This window comes from Anguilla anguilla, chromosome 14, assembly GCF_013347855.1.
Source record: "Anguilla anguilla isolate fAngAng1 chromosome 14, fAngAng1.pri, whole genome shotgun sequence".
NCBI lineage: Eukaryota > Metazoa > Chordata > Actinopteri > Anguilliformes > Anguillidae > Anguilla > Anguilla anguilla.
The window spans coordinates 11,238,562-11,253,837 of NC_049214.1; the positions used below are offsets into that span (position 1 = coordinate 11,238,562).

The 15,276-nt window shown below is 46.8% G+C and overlaps 1 protein-coding gene across 13 annotated transcripts in view; it reads left to right on the top strand.

Annotated features, from left to right (window-relative positions):
* The window catches only part of sec31a (SEC31 homolog A, COPII coat complex component), a 29,536-nt gene that overhangs the window by 4,118 nt on the left and 10,142 nt on the right, over positions 1 to 15,276 (top strand). For 6 of the 13 annotated variants that reach the window (XM_035391665.1, XM_035391664.1, XM_035391667.1 and 3 more), the window contains exons 4-21: positions 225 to 423; positions 527 to 622; positions 1,423 to 1,563; positions 2,215 to 2,357; positions 3,081 to 3,180; positions 3,502 to 3,663; positions 3,900 to 4,052; positions 5,288 to 5,518; positions 6,032 to 6,106; positions 6,323 to 6,364; positions 7,596 to 8,969; positions 9,238 to 9,313; positions 10,161 to 10,339; positions 10,631 to 10,757; positions 11,138 to 11,277; positions 11,945 to 12,118; positions 13,451 to 13,690; positions 14,364 to 14,459. In XM_035391665.1, the coding sequence (XP_035247556.1) occupies positions 225 to 423; positions 527 to 622; positions 1,423 to 1,563; positions 2,215 to 2,357; positions 3,081 to 3,180; positions 3,502 to 3,663; positions 3,900 to 4,052; positions 5,288 to 5,518; positions 6,032 to 6,106; positions 6,323 to 6,364; positions 7,596 to 8,969; positions 9,238 to 9,313; positions 10,161 to 10,339; positions 10,631 to 10,757; positions 11,138 to 11,277; positions 11,945 to 12,118; positions 13,451 to 13,690; positions 14,364 to 14,459 (3,748 nt within the window). The remainder of the gene's footprint in view (positions 1 to 224; positions 424 to 526; positions 623 to 1,422; positions 1,564 to 2,214; positions 2,358 to 3,080; positions 3,181 to 3,501; positions 3,664 to 3,899; positions 4,053 to 5,287; positions 5,519 to 6,031; positions 6,107 to 6,322; positions 6,365 to 7,595; positions 8,970 to 9,237; positions 9,314 to 10,160; positions 10,340 to 10,630; positions 10,758 to 11,137; positions 11,278 to 11,944; positions 12,119 to 13,450; positions 13,691 to 14,363; positions 14,460 to 15,276) is intronic. The other 7 variants (XM_035391673.1, XM_035391674.1, XM_035391666.1 and 4 more) reach the window with 7 other exon arrangements.

A 15,276-nucleotide genomic window follows, 5' to 3' on the forward strand; every position in this document is an offset into this window, starting at 1 on the left:
TTTCTTGAATACCATCCTGTGCACTTGTACAGCTTGAGCTTATTGTTTTAGTTATGCAATCCAGGTTAAGTACCTTACTCCCCAGTACAAGAGCAGTGCCCTGCCTGAGATGAGAATGTGCACTCTGTCACACTCCCACCCCACAGACTTAGAAATAACTGGGCTTACTGTGATGATGTTGGTCAGTTTGTATTGTGTGTGTACCACTTCTGGCTGTACACCAGGTACCACAAACTGGTGTGGGGTCCCCATGGAATGGACTCACAGGGTCACCCGTCGGGGGTCCTCATTGCCGGAGGAGAGAATGGCAGCCTCATCCTCTACGACCCCGCAAAGATAATTGCAGGGGACAGCGATGTGATCATCTCACAGAACGACAAGCACACAGGGCCAGTACGGGCCCTCGACGTCAACCCATTTCAGGTGCGCTCGTACTGCTGGGAGAGCACTCCCCCCAACCCCTGTCAAAAACAAATGTACCGTGGCATCACGGAACCCCTTGTTTATGAACACGTTATGTTCACAGACAAACCTGGTTGCTTCAGGAGGCAATGAGTCAGAAATCTACATCTGGGACCTGAACAACATTAGCTCTCCAATGACACCTGGGCCGAAAACTCAGGTGAGCTTTGTCTCCCGTGCCAAACTGACCAAAACCGTGTCTGCTTTATATAATGTGGACACGCAACAAGGTGATGATAGGTGAAACTGAAATGGGCTTGCTCTAGTCTATGGGTTTTTTCCATCCTCTGTTTACCTGTGTTGTAAAGAAAATGTAGAGGTAGTTGTTTGAGTGTAGCCTATTTATTAACGGATTGTTATCAACGTTAGTGTCTTGCCTGCTTAGTGTTATCAACGTTAGCATGTAGTCTGGTTGTTGGTGTCCAGTGGTGTTATCAAGGTAAATGTGCAGCCTGGTTATTGATGGCAGTGTTGTCAAGACTAGTGTGTAGCCTGGTTATTAATGGTGGTGTTATCAGGGTTCACACATAGCCAGGTTGGCAGTGGAAGCATTATCTCAGTTCATGCATAGCCTGCTTGGTAATGGAGGCATTAACTAGGTTAATGCGTAGCCTGGTTGGTAATGGAGGCATTACATAGGTTCATGCGTAGCCTAGTTGGTAATGGGGGCATTATCTAGGTTCATGCATAGCCTGGTTGGTAATGGAGGCATTATCTAGGTTCATGCGTAGCCTTGTTGGTAATGGAGGCATTATCTAGGTTCATGTGTAGCCTGGTTGGTAATGGTGCATTACCTAGGTTCATGCATAGCCTGGTTGGTAATGGAGGCATTATCTAGGTTCATGCGTAGCCTTGTTGGTAATGGAGGCATTATCTAGGTTCATGTGTAGCCTGGTTGGCAATGGAGGCATTATCTAGGTTCATGCGTAGCCTTGTTGGTAATAGGTTGTGTGTTCCCAGCCCCTGGAGGACATCAGCTGTGTGGCCTGGAACAGACAGGTACAGCACATCCTGGCTTCCGCCAGTCCCAGCGGCCGCGCCTCAGTCTGGGACCTAAGGAAGAATGACCTCATCATCAAAGTCAGTGACCACAGTAACAGGGTGAGTAACCACGGCAATGAGACAAGTAAATTCACCCTTGATTAGGACATTGGTTGGTGAGGACACTGAAGCAGGCTCGTAAATTAGGTTGAGAGTTATATCGAGCCACGTCTAAAGTTAATTAGGTGGGCATCCGCATGTGTCCTCCTGTTTTAATGTTTATTGCTTTGCACATCAACCTGCTGCGGGATCAGTTGTTCCAAAAGTTGCATTATCTCTAATGGCTGACATCAATGGCAATGTCCTCTGCAAGCAACAAGCCAGGTCGTGCTACTCCCCTGATATTGTACTGCTCAATACTGAGCCAGGGCATTGGGGGAAAAAGGCACTTTGTGGGTTGGGGAAAAAAAAAAAACGGCTTTTCCCCCTCAGTTGCAGTCATGGAACATTCTGCTTGTCCGTGTCTGTGGTTTAAGACACCAGAATTTTTTGTTACTTAGGTTATATTTGCCAGGGATCCTCAACTTTTTACAGCTTTCTTCTGAAGCATTTCCATGTGCCTTTTTTTAAAGCTTTTAAAGCTGTGATGATGCACGAGTATGTGGCCCACTCACTCACAGATAGTCGCAGCTCTGATGGGCGCCTGCACTGCCAGGTCTGCCGATCCCTCACGTGCTTCTGTTCTGTGCTCTGGGCTCCGGGGCCCTGCAGATGCACTGCTCCGGGCTGGCCTGGAACCCAGAGGTGGCTACGCAGCTGGTGCTGGCCTCTGAGGACGACCGTATGCCCGTCATCCAGATGTGGGACCTGCGCTTCGCTACCTCCCCCCTCAAAGTCCTGGAGAACCACACCAGGTACACGCCCTCTTCTTATACTTCCTGCTGAAACTCACTAGGTACATGCCCTCTTATGCTTTGAAAAATGAGTTAGACACCAAACGCTGAATTGTGAGCCTTTTGATCTGTGAAATTAAGGCAATATGACATTTTTTCCTGGTCACAGCTTCATTTACTTTTATACTTAATTCATACCTTTTCCTTTTTCAATAATTAGTGTATTTAATTGGATGTGCAAATTGAGTTACAACCACACAGTGTGAGGATATATTCTTAATGTAAGGTTGGAAGGTGAATGCTATCTTCAAATGTACAATGCCTGTGGATTTGTAGGCATTTTTCAAGGAGATGACGTTTTACTCAATTAAAACCTATTGAAAATTATATAAGCGCTTGTGGCAAGTTACACCTTCTGGGATTTGGCCACTAACAGGTCTGTTGGGATGTACCCAGATTAATCAGATTTCATAATGTTTTCTGGTGCAGTGGCCGTGGGGTTTTAGCCAATAAACAAGTGTTTTATGCATTCATTTAAGTTCTAAGTCCAGCCATGCTGATTCCCCTGCAAAATTACAGTACGCACATGTGCAAATAAGATCAGCAAATTCATGTTTACTGTGTGGGAAATGTGGCTTGAAGTCACTGTTTCAAATGTGTAAATGGTAACTGCCTCTGATTAAGTCTTTAAAATATTGCAGCATGACACATTACATGAATGACTGAGCACTACTGTATGTTCAGGGGCATCTTGGCCATTGCCTGGAGTCTGGCTGATCCTGAGCTGCTTCTGAGCTGTGGGAAGGACAACAGGATCCTGTGTTGGAATCCCAACACTGGCGAGGTGTGCCTTATCCTCGTTACTCACACACACTGGGCAGCTGTGCGTAGGGACTGTGGAAGCGGTACACATGAACAACAGTGCCACTCGGCTTTCAGTGCACAAGTGTTCCTATCCTTTGTGTGTGGAAACCTTCTGATTAACTGCTGTGTCAGCATCTTCCTGTGTGATGCCATTGTCCTGGAACTGCATCGTCTTCCTGTGCGGTGTCACTGTTCCGTAACTCGGCATCTTGCCCCAGTGAGAAGTCACTGTTCTGGAACACAGCATCTTCCTCCTGTGTGATGTTACTGTCCCCGAACTCTGCGTCTGTGCTTTCCTCAGGTGCTGTATGAGCTTCCCACTAGCACTCAGTGGTGCTTCGACATCCAGTGGTGCCCGAGGAACCCTGCTGTGCTCTCCGCCGCCGCCTTTGATGGACACATCAGCATCTACTCCATCATGGGCGGTAGCAACCAGAATCAAATTCAGCAACCAGTAGATCAGGTGCTGCCACTTATCCCTTTCTTAATGAACTGAGAGTATTCCTGCAATGAAACTTGATGAAAATGGACACTTTCCAGCTGAAATAATAATATTCCATGGGCTCGGGCAGGTTTAAGAATAGTGCATGATGTATATTTTGATGATTAATTGTGAGAATTAGTGGAAAGTTGGGTCAAGTGCTGAGCTCTCAGAGGGTGAGGTAGCTTTCTGACCTTTGAGATGGTGTCCCATTGCAGATCAGTGCCTCTTTTGGGAACATGGACCCCTTTGGGATGGGACAAGCCCTGCCCCCTCTCCAGCTACCCCAATCCAGTGCCCCCCAAACCACCATAACACCCCTAAAGAAACCTCCCAAGTGGATCCGCAGGCCTGTTGGGGCCTCGTTTGCTGTGAGTACTGGGCTTAAACATCGCTGTGACTGCCCTTTCAGTCCACTGGTCTATGTAAGCACTGTATGTCCCCCAACAAGACTGTCTCAGAGGAGGCTGGTACCTATTGATTTATTTTTATAGTTTGGTTTGTGTAAAAAAAAATTAAAAAAAAGAGGTTGTTTGGTCAGTTTGAATTGGCATTATTTGGAAGCACAGAAATTTATACAGCTCTGAAAAATTGAGTCTTCATTATACCAACCCAGTCTAATAATGAACTAATGTAATATTTGAACCTTCATAAGTCACATAAGAAAAGTTCTTCAATTGTCCTCTATATTTCCTGCCCTCCAAATGTTCTGTTCTTACTCCTTGACGCCTACTGTACAGTTATTTATGTTATAGACTGTTGCAACTAGTGCTTCTGAGCACTGGGTGGCAGTAGCTTTTTTGTTCTGTTTTGTGCTTTGGCCAGCAGAAATAACTCATATTAGCCTTGATATATGCAGTGTGAATAAGATGTCTGCTGTTGAGCTGGAAGGAAGATGTATTTTGACAACATTAGTATGCCTGGTCTGTACAAAGAATTACTTGCCTTCCTTTATTGAAAATTAAGTCAGGAGTTTCTCTGCTCTGTGTGGTTTCTTTCTGCCATAATTTAAATAGCAAGAGTCCTGTGGATTTTCACAGCATCATAATAACTGAAGCAAGTTAAAATATCATCCGTAAAAGCAGTTTATTTTTTCTGCTGAGTCACGGTGACATTTTATTTTTAAATGAGCATAGATTCGGCACAGTTGACAAGCCTTCAGAACACTAAAGGTACCATATGAGTGTATGTTTTTGGGCTCTCGTATGGCTCATTTGGTAAAGTTATTTGCCACTGGAGCAGTTTGAGTCCTATAGCCATGGTTTTTCACTGGCCAATCTGCATTGGCTGGACACAAACACTTCATCCCAGTGGTGTTTGGTGGTATGTGCCCTTTAGATTTTTCTATTTGATATATGTGCTGTCTTTAAATGTTTCATGCATGGTTAGACGTGGTACCGCAGTCTGTAGGGTGGCCAAATCTCAAGCTCTATGCAAGTCTGCTGTCGCCATGGCACCCTATAATCTGTGATTCCTTCTCTATCTGTTACCCTCTCTGCTTTCTTCCTGTATGAGTGAACCAAAACATACAGAAAGGAGGGCAGAATTTCTGCTCTAATTCAAAACAAGTTTGTTTTGCTGTATCATTTTTTTTATTTGTTTACAGTTTGGGGGAAAACTGGTCTCCCTGGAGAACGTCAAGCCAACACCCCAGCAGCCACAGCAGCCCACTCTCCACATTGTTCATGTTAGCCAGGTCGTCACGGAAACAGACTTCCTCGACCGCTCCAGCAAGCTGCAGGCCACCATGACAGCTGGAAATTTTGTGGACTTCTGCCAGTCAAAAATCGAGGCTGCCCAGAGCGAGTTTGAAAGGACCCTGTGGTCTTTCTTAAAGGTGGCAAATTTTTCTTCTTCTTCCTACAAACCTTTTAGAGAAGCCTGCAACAGAACTTGTGGATAAACCTTATACATTGTGGCGCATAACATAATGTAAATTGTTCAGAAAGACACATACGATTAGAAGCTGATGTTGGACTCTTTTCTGCTGTATAGCTTGTGTGTTCAGTGTTCCCATGACCTCTGAACTCAGAAAAGCAGTCATGTTACTGTGGGATTTGTGTACAGTGACTGGCACCTTGTTGGAATTGATTATTTGTAGTCTGGCTGGGAGATCCTGGTTTGTGTTCTTGGCACTTGGATTGGCTACTGGTTGACTGTTTTTCCAAAACTTCATTGCTAAATTTGCACAGTGAATTTTGCTTATTTGGGACTGCTTTCACACACTCAACTCATGAGGTACCAAAAAAGCTGAACTGTGCTGTAAGTGATATTTTACAATGAGTGGTCATTGGTGTCTTTTCTTTATATTCCCAATCTTTTTGGCCACACTCATTTGTCGTGTATGCAGGTCAATTTTGAGGACGACACACGTGGAAAATACTTGGAACTTTTGGGATATAAGAAAGAGGAACTTGCTTTAAAGGTGAGTTCTGAACTGCTTTTCTAACCATCCAGTTGTACTCAGTAATATTTTACATTTGACCCTTGTTTGAAAGCTTGAGAGTGGATATTAGTCTATTAGCCTGTATCGTAATTTCTTGCAGAAATGTAAAAAAAATCATCAAGAGAAAGCCTTCTGGATCCATCTCTGGCTTCCCTGTGCTGTCATTTAACTGTGCAAATGCCCTTTGCTCCGCAGATTGAAGCAGCACTCCAGAAAGAAGATATTACACCAGAGGAGGTAACGGGTCCAGTTGAGCTTTGTTAGCTCTGTTTCGGTATTCTGTATTAACATAGAGTATTATTCTTAGATTGATATAATTTTATATAAATTTATATTTCAACATTGGTTTGTAATTAAAACAGTGTGTACAGGCTGCTTGATCTTTCGGATATATTTTCAATTTATTTAGTATGTGAATATCAAAGTCATGGAAGACACACAAAAATGTTTTGCCAAATAAGTAACAATTGTTTGGACCTAAGGGTCCGTTTTAACTTTCAGATAGTTAAATTATATTTTATGTATTTTTTTCTAACTTGAAGTAATTAAGTGAGAAACATGTTTTTTATTGCACACAATTGTTTTTCTTGAGTCATAGCAAAATAACTATTATATTTACCATGTTGAAGTTAGGGCTGTAAAATAAATGTGAATTGTAGCTGTTCAAAGAATTTCAATTTTTAAATTGAATTCTGTTCATTTAATGAAGGGGTTCATTAAATGGCAGGTTTTAAAATGTATTGCTGATACAGTGTGGTTTAGTGAACAAATAAATTATGTTTTAAATTAATGCTAAGATTAGTGGAGAAAAAATTTATGAAGATGCTTTGGTGGAATATATTACCATATTATGGAAACTGAAAAAATACATTTAATATTTCTTCTGCATATTCATCTTTCATGCTTTCCTGGCTCTTCTCTTGAGCTGTGCTAAAGGCAAGCTAATCTAAATTATCTAATTCTCACAGTAATTTAAATAATGCAACCTTACAACAACCACATCTTGGGGTCTGTGGTCCTTGAATGTCGCAGGTGTATTCATTTTAGTACAATCCATAATTTTAAATTAAAAAAAATTAAAATGGGTGTTTCAGAGTTTGATGGCATCCATTCTCAATGCGATGATGTGTGCAATGGTACATAATCAAATCCGGATATTTCCAGTGTTTACTGGAATAAAAACACAGTGACAGTCAAGGAGCATAGTTGGGAGTTAGAGTGACACATGATCATTGTCCTTCTGCCAAGTGCATATGATAAAAAATCAAACTGGATCCTGTGTGAGTTTCGATGGGAAATTATTTAACCGAAAATGGGCATCCGTCTCCTCAGTTCAGTTATAGTGATTTTGATGATGATTGTCTAACCATGAGCCTAATGCTTTCATTTGCTGAATCTTGTGTGAATGTGCACATCCTTCCATCCCCTCTCTCTCCATCCCCTCCTCTCCTGGTGTGTGTGTATGCAGCCCGTTTCTGCTCCTGACGCTGAACCTCAGCCTGTGCCCGTCCTTGAACCTCAGCCTGCCCTCCAGCCCATTTCTGAGCCCCAGCCCGCTCTCGACCTTCAGTCCGGACCTGAGCTTGAGCTTAAAGTTGCGGGTGACCCTCTACTTGAGCCCCAGCCCCCGCCCGCTGAGCTTTCTCCAGAACCCGCGCTTGTCCTTCAACCTGAGCTAACACCCGAGGCGCCGCTTGACATTACGCCTGTGCCACAGCCCGAGCTTGTTTCTCAGCCACTCCTCGATGTCCTACCTGAGTCACAGGTTCAGTTTAAACCTGAACCACCGTTTGATGTCATACCAGGAGCACAGCTTGACCATGTACCTGAACTGCAGCTTGACGTTATACCGGAAGCTCAGCCTTGCATTATTCCCCAACCTCAGATTGACATTATTCCAGAAGCTCGGCTTGATGATAAACCTGAAGCCCAGCCGAGCATTTTACCTGAAGCTCAGTTTGATGCTGTACCTGAAGCTCAGCCGAGCATTTTACCAGAAGTTCAGTTTGATGCTATAACTGAAGCTCAGCCGAGCATTTTACCTGAAGCTCAGTTTGATGCTGTACCTGAAGCTCAGCCGAGCATTTTACCTGAAGCTCAGTTTGATGCTATAACTGAAGCTCTGCCTTGCATTTTACCTGAAGCTCAGTTTGATGCTATACCTGACGCCCAGCCTTTGATTATGCCTGAACCTCAGCTTGGCCCTCTGTCCCAGCCGCCGATTGATGTTTTGGCTCAGCCGCAGCTGCTTGCCGTTATGCCTGAACCGCAGATTCATTTTCCACCTGAGCCTCAGCTTGGCGTACCCGAACCATACCAACATCCTCTTCCTGAACCACAGTTTGACCTTATACCTGACTCCCATTTTGACCTCATTCCTGACCCTCACTTCAACACTGCACAGTTTGCCCCTATACCTGACCCTCAGTTTGACCCTATACAAATGCAGTTTGACCCTATACAAACACAATTTGACACTATACAAACACAGCAGTTTGACACAATACAAACACAACAGTTTGACTCTATTCCTGTACAACAGGTTGACTCTATACCTGTACAGCAGGTTGAACATGTACCTGCACCACAGGTTGACTCTATACCTGTACAGCAGGTTGAACCTGTAACTGCACCACAGGTTGACCCTATACCTGAACCCCAGGTTGATGTTGAACCCGAACCTCAGCTTGACCTTAAACCTCCAGTTGACCTCACATCTGAACCCCAGCTCGATCTGGAACCTGAAGTGGAACCTGAGGTTGAACCGGAGATTGACTTGGGGTCTGAGGAGATCACTAATGCGGAACCTGCTCTTCAAGAGGAAGAGGTCAATCTGAATGAGGTACACTTACCCACCACATCTGCCTGCCCAAAGCCCCCGATGTCCCACTCAGGCCCTAAGTTGTTTATGCTCCACCAAAAAAACAAAAAAAAAACATGTAGTTTTGTCACAGGATGTTCAACAGCATTCCTGTGCAGCATTGTCTGGAGTTTGTTACAAGCCACTATATTGTTTTATGGGCAATATGTTTAATTGATGTTCTGTCAAGGTGCACTTTTGCTTTTTTGGTGCCTTCACTTGCTCTCTCTGTTATGTTTTCGGCTTACAGATGGAAGAGAAAGAAGCCGATGAAGGAGAAGTCTGTGTGGAGGCCACAGATGCAATTAACCTCAAAGTCACTGAAGGCAAGTTCTGTTCTTCCTTCTCTTACTTACAGGTCTGACCTACTCTTACTACTCCGACCTACTCTTACTACTCTTAGTGCTCCGACCTACTCTTAGTGCTCCGACCTACTCTTACTGCTCCGACCTACTCTTACTGCTCCGACCTACTCTTACTACTCCTACCTACTCTTACTGCTCCGACCTACTCTTACTGCTCCGACCTACTCTTACTACTCCTACCTACTCTTACTGCTCCAACCTCCTCTTATCTGGGATATTACTTGTGGTATAGCAGGCAGTAAACACCAAAGAGAGAGAAAGATGGTACAGAAAACGTGAGAATAGTATAGTCATCTCGTTTTTCTTTTGGTCGTCTTTATTTTGACTTTCTTGGTGCATCGGTTCTTCAGATAAGTACCCAGCAGGTGGCAATTTGAGGAGGGAATGAATGTATCTTCTTGACTTAAGCGGCTTACAGTCAGAACAATCACATGGGGACCCACCTGCCATCCCGAGGACTGTGATAATGTGGAAACTGCCAGTGAATTTAACGCACTACAGCACCAGCTAATACAATCAATAAATTAAAGCGACTGGAATGTTTGACCTGCCGGGAGCCTATTCTCTTGCCTCTGCAACGTAATCTGTGAGTGTGTCTGTGTGAGCATATGCCTGTCCGTTTGTCTGTGCACCTTTGTGCATGCATTTACGTATTTGTTTGGCAAATGCGTGTGCACATGGTGTGCGTAGTTGTGTGTGTGCTTGTGTGAATGTGCGGTCACGTGTGTGATTTTGTGTGTATGCATGTGTATCTGTGTGTCCTGTGCGATGGAGTAGTTGGATTTAACTTTGGCCCGATGTGCTGCAGGCGTGGACGGACTGATAACCGAGGCCTTGCTTACCGGGGATTTTGAGAGTGCCGTGGAGCTCTGTCTCCATGACAACCGCATGGCAGACAGCATCATCCTGGCCATTGCGGGGGGACCAGAGCTGCTGGAGAAGACTCAGAAGAAGTACTTTGAGAAGACAAGCAGCAGAATCACCAAGGTGAGATTGCAAACTCTCACCTGGCTCCAGTGGTAATAGGCAAGTCAGAAGTAAGCACACAGAATGGTATCAGTAGGGCTCAACATTACATTGCACTCTCTACCGCTCTCCCTGACATCAAGGTTAATGAGGAAAGAAAAGAGAGAGATTATGGCAGGAGATGAGATTCCCCGGCAGTTATCCAGATTGGATTTGCATTGGCCCAGGGTTGCGCCCCGGTTGCTTATGAAATCCCATTTGGAAATGAAGCGGGCTTACCGAATGTTTTCCTGCTGCCTCCGCCCCCTCCAGCTGATCAGCGCCGTGGTTACCAACGATTGGCGGGACATCCTGGAGACGTGCGACCTGCAGAATTGGAAGGAGGCGCTGGCGGCGGTGCTGACCTATGCAAGCCCAGAGGAGTTCTCCGCTCTGTGTGGTGAGGACGTCCCTCTCTGCCTCAGCTCCTCTGCCTGGTGTTCTTTAGATCCATGTTATGTCAGTGGCATCTGAGACTCTATACCTGTGGTGTCAAGCTTTCTCCTTAGCAAGTAACTAAAGCACAGCATGAGGTTTCTTTCCATTGTGTGCTAGTGTGGAAGCCCTGTGCCATCCGTGCCTCATACGTATTTACAGAATCACTGGTGGTGAGGTGGGCGGGTGTTTGTGGTGCCAGAATGACAACTCTAATGATGCAGTGGAGTGTAGCGAGGACCAGGAAAGTGAAACGTCAGGCACATCTGATGAGTGCGTGTGCGTGCGCGTGCGTGTGTGTGTGTGTGTGTGTGTGCGCGCGCATGTGCGTGTGTTTTTCTCCAGACCTGCTCGGGTCTCGTCTGGAGGCGGACGCCGATCTGCAGCCCCAGGCCTGCCTGTGCTACGTCTGCGCTGGTAACGTGGAGAAGCTGGTGGCGTGCTGGGCCAGAGCACAGGAGAGCCACTCCCCCCTTTCTCTGCAGGTAAGCTGGGAACATGCGCCTGAACCTTTTTATCCAGGTTTTGCACTGTAGAAATGATTTGGGGGGAAAAAAAGCAGGTGTTAAATGAATAAAATGCAGTGACCAAGGCAGACTGCAGTCTGTAAGACTGCACATCCCTACCCTGTAACCTCCATGGCTCGTATCACATGGATCGACACTCGCTCGATGGCATTACTGTGAAAATGCACAGGCAGGTCAATGGAGAACATCTGTCTATTATGCCATTGGAATGAATTGGATTTTTAAACCAGCGTGACTTTGCCCAAGCCATGAACCTGACACTGGATGAGTGACATGGGGTCCCCACAGTTCGGAGGTCACCGTGCAGATATAATAGCCTGGGGTATAAATGAAAATCTGCCAGCAAAAGATAAGCAACACCACAGCGTACAGTGATCTGTATCTTTTGTGGATCCTGTACTTAAATGTGAATGTGAATGATGATGCCTGGTGCTGTAAAGCGGTGCACTCTGGAGAGCTGCAGCTGCGGCTGGGCTGGGCTGGGATTGGCTGGGCTGGGCTGGGCTTGGCTTGGCTTGGCTTGGCTTGGCTGGGATTGGCTGGGCTTGGCTGGGCTGGGCTGGGCTGGGCTGGGCTGGGCTGGGCTGGGCTTTGACGCCCCCTCACCCTGTCTCTGCCCCCGCAGGACCTGGTGGAGAAGGTGGTGGTGCTGCGGAAGGCCGTGGAGCAGACGCAGGGCGCCAGCCCTGTGGTGGTGGGTACCCTCCTGGCCGAGAAGATGAGCCAGTACGCCGGCCTGCTGGCATCGCAGGGCAGCCTGCTCACCGCCATGGCTTACCTGCCTGAAAACAGCGACCAGGTGAGCTGTGCGCTCCCTCCTTCTCTCTCATGTGTTGGTCATGATGTGTTTGTACGTCGCTTTGGATAAAAGCGTCTGCTAAATAAATGTAATGTCATGGTGTATATGTGCTGTCGCAATGTTGGTCATGGTGTGTATGTGCTGTCGCAATGTTGGTCATGGTGTGTCTGTGCTGCTGTAGTGTTGGTCATGGTGTGTCTGTGCTGCTGTAGTTTTGGTCATGGTGTTTCTGTGCTGCTGCAGTGTTGGTCATGGTGTGTCTGTGCTGCTGTAGTGTTGGTCATGGTGTGTATGTGCTGTCGCAGTATTGGTCATGGTGTGTATGTGTTGCTGCAGTGTTGGTCATGGCATGTATGTGCTGTCGCAGTGTTGGTCATGGTGTGTATGTGTTGCTGCAGTGTTGGTCATGGTGTGTCTGTGTTGCTGCAGTGTTGGTCATGGTGTGTCTGTGCTGCTGTAGTGTTGGTCATGGTGTGTATGTGCTGTCACAATGTTGGTCATGGTGTGTCTGTGCTGCTGTAGTGTTGGTCATGGTGTGTCTGTGCTGCTGTAGTGTTGGTCATGGTGTGTATGTGCTGTCGCAGTGTTGGTCGTGGTGTGTATGTGCTGCTGCGGTGTTGGTCATGGTGTGTCTGTGCTGCTGTAGTGTTGGTCATGGTGTGTCTGTGCTGCTGTAGTGTTGGTCATGGTGTGTCTGTGCTGCTGTAGTGTTGGTCATGGTGTGTCTGTGCTGCTGTAGTGTTGGTCATGGTGTGTATGTGCTGTCGCAGTGTTGGTCATGGTGTGTATGTGTTGCTGTAGTGTTGGTCATGGTGTGTATGTGCTGTCACAATGTTGGTCATGGTGTGTATGTGTTGCTGCAGTGTTGGTCATGGTGTGTCTGCTGCTGTAGTGTTGGTCATGGTGTGTATGTGCTGTCACAATGTTGGTCATGGTGTGTCTGTGCTGCTGTAGTGTTGGTCATGGTGTGTCTGTGCTGCTGTAGTGTTGGTCATGGTGTGTATGTGCTGCTGTAGTGTTGGTCATGGTGTGTATGTGTTGCTGCAGTGTTGGTCATGGTGTGTCTGTGCTGCTGTAGTGTTGGTCATGGTGTGTCTGTGCTGCTGTAGTGTTGGTCATGGTGTGTATGTGCTGTCGCAGTGTTGGTCATGGTGTGTCTGTGCTGCTGTAGTGTTGGTCATGGTGTGTATGTGCTGTCGCAGTGTTGGTCATGGTGTTTCTGTGTTGCTGCAGTGTTGGTCATGGTGTGTCTGTGTTGCTGCAGTGTTGGTCATGGTGTATATGTGCTGTCGCAGTGTTGGTCATGGTGTGCGTATGTATCTGTGTTACCAGGTAGCCATTCAGCTCTTGCGGGCGCGTCTACGCAGAGCCCTGGGAGAGGAGACAGCCACGCCCGCCCTGCCTGCCGCCCCAGGCCCCGCCCAGCCTGCCCCGCCCTCCCAACCCGCCCAGCCGTCGGCCCCGGTGGCCGCCCCAGCCGTGCAGGCCTATGCCCCAGTCCAGCCCCCCCATACCCCCCACCCCCCTCAGCCCACTCATGTGCCGACAGCTCCACCTCAGTATTACCAGCAGGTAAGTGTCTCACTCACACAGGCTCAGGGCTCTGCTGAATTGTGTGTGTGTGTGCAGTACTCTCCCTGATGCCTGTGGAAAAAGGCCACCTCAAAGCTATGTTCCTGGGATCCTTCAGCAGCCACCACTTAGCCCTTGCTAACAACTCATTTACATCCAGCAGGTGCATGACATCACAGATGATGAGCATATCCTCAGACCCACTGACCCACTGAACTTACTCAGGGACTCCTTGCCTACCAACTGCAAAGATTATTGCGAGCCTTTTTATTTTAGGCAACATCTTGCAACGTGTGTGTGATCGTGGCTAGCTTTTAGAAAATAATCCTGATTTTGGTGAAGATTGTTCGGTTTTATTATGCTTATAGCGTATAGCAAATGTAATAACCAAATATGTACTGTAGTTTAGCTGCCTTTCCAAAGTAACATCGAATCAGGATGATATTTGTTTTTGCTTGTCTATACCTTGGCTTCCTTGGCTGATCAAACTGAACAGCTTTGTCAAACTATATATGGTAGTAGAATATATCTCTGTGGTCATTACCATAGTTTTAAACGATGAGAAACCGGTTTTAGTTGGTTTTTCCATTTATTTTGGCGTCTGCTCTCCACTCGTTTCTTGGTTCCTCATTCCGTGCCCATCGTCGGTGTCTGTGTCTCTGTCCCGATTCAGGTTAGGTCTGCCTCTACTATCACATCCTGGAGTAACCAAACCCCCACAGCTCTTCCCAGTATCCCTGCTCCGGTAGGCCCCGCCTCAGATCCGCAGGTATAGCACCCCCCCCCCCACCCCCCACCCCCCACCCCGCCCCCTTTGGCTGTGACCACACTGCTAACGCCTGCTCATGCCACACTCGCGACCGAGGCCTCTCTGTTTGCCCCTATACTGGGATGGAGCACCTGATCCACTTCTCCTGTCTGCATGTGCTCTCACTGTTTCCTCTCTCTCTCCTGCCAGTCAGCCAATCAGCACACACCGCTGTGATGACCTCTCAACCTCATTTGATCTAATGACCTGCAAACTCAGCATTAACTCATCACATGCTACTTCTGATTATTACCAAACTGTACCTTTATTGGTGTTCTCACATGTATATATGTTTGTATGTACGTATGTGATTATTTTGTTTTGTTCACTTTTGACTGAATAATTTTCCAGCTCTTCTTGCAAGTTGGGACATTCCCCTCCTGCTTCTTGTTATGCTGTCCTCATAAACCTAATGCTTAATTAACAGAGCAATTACAGATAACTGTAAACTAATCAGTGCAGAGTGGAAGTGATGGTCCTGAAGCGCAGGGTGCTTGTTCCAAAGCCTGCCTTGCTGATGTGGCATGATGCAGTAGACGGCAGCATGTGGTCACAGCACCTGCCCCCCCCCTTCCCCCCTCCCTGGCCCCCCCCAGGTCAGAATCTCTGAGGCTCTTAGTGTGCATGGAGTCCCCCCTTTTACTGCATGCTGTCCCCATAGATAGCTCCACACCCCTACTGCACCTGCGCTGGCCCGTTCTACGCACCCTCCATCTCTAATCAGCCGCTGTCCCAGAGAAATGAAATGCTCATGTAGGCGCGCTGTGCAGCTTCACAT